The sequence below is a fragment of the Grammomys surdaster genome, unplaced genomic scaffold (assembly GCF_004785775.1).
Source record: "Grammomys surdaster isolate TR1022 unplaced genomic scaffold, NIH_TR_1.0 125947, whole genome shotgun sequence".
Classification (NCBI taxonomy): Eukaryota; Metazoa; Chordata; class Mammalia; order Rodentia; family Muridae; genus Grammomys; species Grammomys surdaster.
Window position 1 is genome coordinate 41,403 of NW_021620769.1, and position 4,820 is coordinate 46,222.

The window sequence follows — 4,820 nt, forward strand, 5'->3', positions numbered from 1 at the left end:
CTCTCTCTCTCTCTCTCTCTCTCTCTCTCTCTCTCTCTCTCTCTCTCTCTCCATAGAGACAACCACAGAAAATTTGGTTAAAAGAAATGCACAATTATTTATATATTTATATACACACAACATAAAAGATATTTGTCTTTCTCACAGTCTGTAAACATCTGGGAAAATGCCCAGTAGAGATACTGTGGGCCCTTTGAAATAGTGACCACGAGGATTTGGGACAGGATGAAAATTTAAGTTTGTCTCACAGTAAGAAAGGAGCTAAGAGTTAAAGGTTCATGGCAGGCATAACTACATTTCACTTGACACAATCAGCTCATTTGGCCACTTTGAAATTGTTTCCTGTCTGGAAAAAGGAATGAGCAGGAAAGCCTTGTAGCCAGTCATCACTGTGGGAGAAACTGAGAGCATAAAAGGAAACATGCATTATATATGCGCTATATTGTAGAACTTGTAGAAAATGTCCAGGCCCTCCAAAACCATCCAGCGTTTTTCCTAGGCAGGCATCAGACGTGGGGCTGAAAGTCTCAGGCATACTTCAGTGACACATTTAACCTGCAGAACATGGTCTCACATTAAAAACTATATTAAAAAAGACTGGGCTTAGGAAAAATAGAACCATTTGACCTAAGCATTATTATTAATTATTATTATTTGTAAGAGAGTACCTTAGTGCGGGCAGTCTCCCAGTCACAACGTCTGCCTCAGCCTCCAGATGTTAAGAGTAGGAAGCATGTGCCATGTGCCATCGCGCCCAGCTCCCAAGTGTTGTTATTGTTAATTTAACATAAAAATATGCTCAAGCCAGATGTGATGGCACATGTCCTTAATCTCAGCATTTGGGAGGCAGAAGCAGGAGGATCTCTGTGAATTCAAGGCCATCTTAATCTACAAAACAAGTTTCAGGACAGCCAGGGCTACATAGAGAAACCCTGTGTTGAAAAACAAAATCAACCAAACAAGCAAAAAGCCAATCAACAACATAAAAAGAAAATACAGGTTCCTAAAAATTCTTTGGCTAGCAGCTATTAAATTGCTTTGGTGGTAACTGGTCTGTGTCTGTGGTAGCTTTGGAAATCATGTTTTCCAAACAAAACAGTGCCGTAGAAACATAACCTAATTCCTCATCAGATGTTCCCCCTCTTTTTCCTCCTCTTCTTCCTCCTCCTCCTCCTCTTCCTCCTCCTTCTCTTCTTCCTCTTCTTTTTCAAAGTACATGTAAAGAAGATGAAAATATCATTCCTAGGGTACCATGCAGTTATAAAATACCAACACTGACATTTCCAAAGGAGTACTTTAACCTCACAATATGTTTGGCTATAAGAAAAAATAATGAATCTTGCCATAAATTTTAAAGACTTTTTGTCTGTCTGTGTCTTTTGAGAATCTTATGTAGCCCAAGCTTTTCTGAACTACATAGATGAGGCTAACCTTGAACACCTGGTCATCTCCCCTCACCTCTCCAATTCTACGATATAGACACGGGCCATCAAACTAAACATAATTTCAAGAGCAGTGGTTCTCAACTTGTTGCAATTCCTTTGGGAGTTGAACGACCCTTTCACAGGGGCAGACTAAGACTAGCAGAAATATCAGATAAATATAACAATTCATAACAGTAGCAAAAGTAGAGTTATGAAGTAGCAACAAAAATAATTCTATGGTTGAGGGTCACTGGAAAATGAAGAACTATATTAAGGGGTTGCATTGGGAAGGTTGAGAACCACTGTTCTAGAGTCTTAGGATGAACAGTTTTCATTGGCTGTCCCATAGAACTGCATGGAAGCTGGTCATAAGCTTGCAAACTCTGTTCATGCAAAGATGGCAGATACGTGGTTTCCTTGAACGATCTCCTCTTTCCCTTAGCTCTCCTAACTTTCAAATGTTGGAAATGACATACGCAGTATGCAAATCATATGCAGTACTCAGGAGAGACCAACTGGCTGTGGCTGGGACCGGTCCACCACGTGCTGTTGGGATGGCAGGAGAGGTTTTCTTTTCTTAGTCTGGACTTAGAAAGGAGCAGGGGAGAGACGTTGGGAGGTTTGGGGAGCGCAGCTGCTGTGTGATGGTTTCCGTCCTAGGACTTGAAGGCTCACGGCTCGCTGTTTTTGCAGAGGGTTAGTTCATGCTGTCCTTGTGGCTGCTTCTCTCTGTGTTGTGGTTGTTCTGCTCCTGGTTCTTCCACTGGATACTTGTTCCATTCATGGGGACCGAGGTCATGAGGCTTTTGGACTGGTGACAACAGCAACAGAGGCATGACTATGTGTGGGAAAGAGAGAGAGAGAGTGTGTGTAAATGACCCAGTCAGCTTGCCAATCCATTCTGAGTCACACATGAAAGCATGGGCCTCCAGTGAGGACTGCCCATGGACAACTGAGGACAGCCAGAGGACAGCCAGAGCTTGTGGCTGCCAGGCAGAGATTAGGAGCAAAGGTCTTTTGCTTTTTATTTTGGTTGTGTTCTTCATATTTAAGAGGAGGGGCAGCGGTGCTTGTTTGAAGGGGGTCTTTTCCAGTGAACGAGGCAGTTACAGCAGGGAAAGGGCCTGGGGGACCTGCTTCCTCATCAGTGAATTGCTTATGAGGTGCTTGGCATCTGTCACTACTTCAGCTGACCCTCACTACAGCCCCAGATGTGGGTATGAAGGACCACCTCATTATGAAGGACCACAGTGAGGCCTAAGGATAGGAAGACCAGAATGTAAATTAGAAGCAAGGGCTCTCAAGACTGGATTCTTTCCCTTGGCCATTCTATAGGGTGTGTGTTTAATTTCTGAGGATTTTTAATGGGAATGTCCTGTCGCCGTCTAATATATAAAGTAAGCAGCAAGTGATAGCAAGTGCAGCATACGAAATATACTAGTTAGGACCTGGGTGTGAGTGAACACATTTTAGTTCCAGCACTTTGTGGTTTATAACACTTCCAAGGAGACCTCAAGCCGATTACAGCTGAAACTCCATTATCAACTCTCACTTGTTTGTACTGTCTTCTGGGTAATATGTCTGTCTCTGCTTAGATCATCATGGGTTCTGTGAGGGCAGTTACTGTGTTTTCCTTTCCCATCTTATGCAGTAGCTCACTCATATTGTTTGTGTATCTATCTATCTATCTATCTATCTATCTATCTATCTATCTATCTATCTATCCATCCACCCGTCTGTCTGTCTGTCTGTCTGTCTGTCTGTCTGTCTGCCTATCTATCCACACTGAATTCTCCTTACTGGATGATTACTTGGTTCATCAGTTTTTATAGGTGAGGTAACTGGAAGGGGCAGTGGTCACCTGTGGGGAGACCATTAGCAGACACTGAGCTGTGCTGTCAACCAAGGTTGTTTGTTTCCAGGACCTGTTCCCCTGATCTCTACTCTATTCTGTATAAAATGTACTGTGAGCTAATGTTAAATATCTTGGTCCAAGATAACACAACCCAGCAAACATTAGGGCTGTGCTAAACTCATTCCAGAACTAGAAAGTGAGAAGCCAAGGGAGTTTCTACAGATATTGTTGATGTGTCTAGATGGAGCTTTGAAACAAGAAAGCTGACTACAAGTGAAACCACGATAGTACAGATACCCAGAGTAATAAGCACTTACTTTCCTAGGAAAAGCTATTATTTATTATTTTTTAAGATTTTATTTTATGTGTATGAGTGTTTGCCTGCACGTGTACCAGGAGTGTGCCAGGGGTCTAAGGAAGCCAGAAGAGGGCATTGAATCCTCTGAAACTGAAGTTACAGATGGTCCTAAGTCATCATATGAATGCCAGGAATGGAACCCAAGTCCTCTGCAAGAACAGCAAATGCCCTTAGCTGCTGGGCCACCTCTCCAACTCTGAAAAGGTTGTTATTAAATGCACTGTTTAATTGCAATTAGTGAGAGCTTTCTCAGCTCCAGAGCCAACTTCTGCCTGAGACTGAATAAAGTCTAAGACAACGAAAGGCATGAATTAGCTTTTGGTACTTAGGATGTGTGGTGCCTATATTTGAGTCTCCCATTTGAAGAGAGACAGTAAATTGGATGCAGTTAAGTCAGTCCTTTTAGCATTAACCTCTGAAAGTGTCATCTGAATATGTACTGCTCTTCTGCTCTGATGACTGTCTGACCTTCTTTCTAGGTAACAAAAAGTGATTTTCACTTCTTGAATGAAGAGGAGGCAACTGATCAAAGCAGTAATAAGTTTGGAATTGGCTGTGCCTGTTTGCTATGGAGTACCTTGATTTGTCTGTCAGAGAGGGAGAGGGAGAGAGACAGGAAGAGAGAGCAGAAGAGAAGAGAGGGAGGGAGGGAGGGAGGGAGGGGGGAGGGAGGGAGAGAGAGAGAGAGAGAGAGAGAGAGAGAGAGAGAGAGAGAGAGAGGGAGGGAGGGAGAGAGAGATTGCAAAACAGTCTTACCTGAAAACAATTTTTGAATTTCTTGCTCACAAAGTATAGAGCTATTGGGTTTATGCAAGAATTCATGGTTGCCAGGTTAATGCCAATGTAATCCATGAGCAGCAAAAAGCTGGAACAAAAGAAAACACTGTCCTTGGAGCACACTGCTTTAGAATCTGCCCAGTGCCATTCATTACCAGATCAGCATCTCTCCTGCCCAGAAACAGTGACTTATGGGTAGCAGTTAGGATTTTATAAGAAGCACTGTAGGATTAGTGAAAACCTTGGTGCACTGTGTCAGAGAGGAAGTAGCAAGACTATAGACAGTACTCATACAAACTTTGGGATCAGTGATAGGCTGTATCAGCTAGAAACATATAAGTTTACAACTAACATGCTTAGACCCACAAACACACATGCCCACATGCTTACACTCACAAACACACAT

At 42.7% G+C, this 4,820-nt stretch overlaps 1 protein-coding gene across 1 annotated transcript in view; it reads right to left on the reverse strand.

Annotated features, from left to right (window-relative positions):
• Positions 1 to 943: 943 nt before the first annotated feature.
• Ednra (endothelin receptor type A) overlaps positions 944 to 4,820 on the reverse strand; it is a 56,859-nt gene continuing 52,982 nt past the window's right edge. The window contains exons 7-8 of the mRNA XM_028753401.1: positions 4,394 to 4,502; positions 944 to 2,262 (exon numbers count right to left, since the gene is read on the reverse strand). Coding sequence (XP_028609234.1) covers positions 2,122 to 2,262; positions 4,394 to 4,502 — 250 coding nt within the window. The 3' untranslated portion in view covers positions 944 to 2,121. The remainder of the gene's footprint in view (positions 2,263 to 4,393; positions 4,503 to 4,820) is intronic.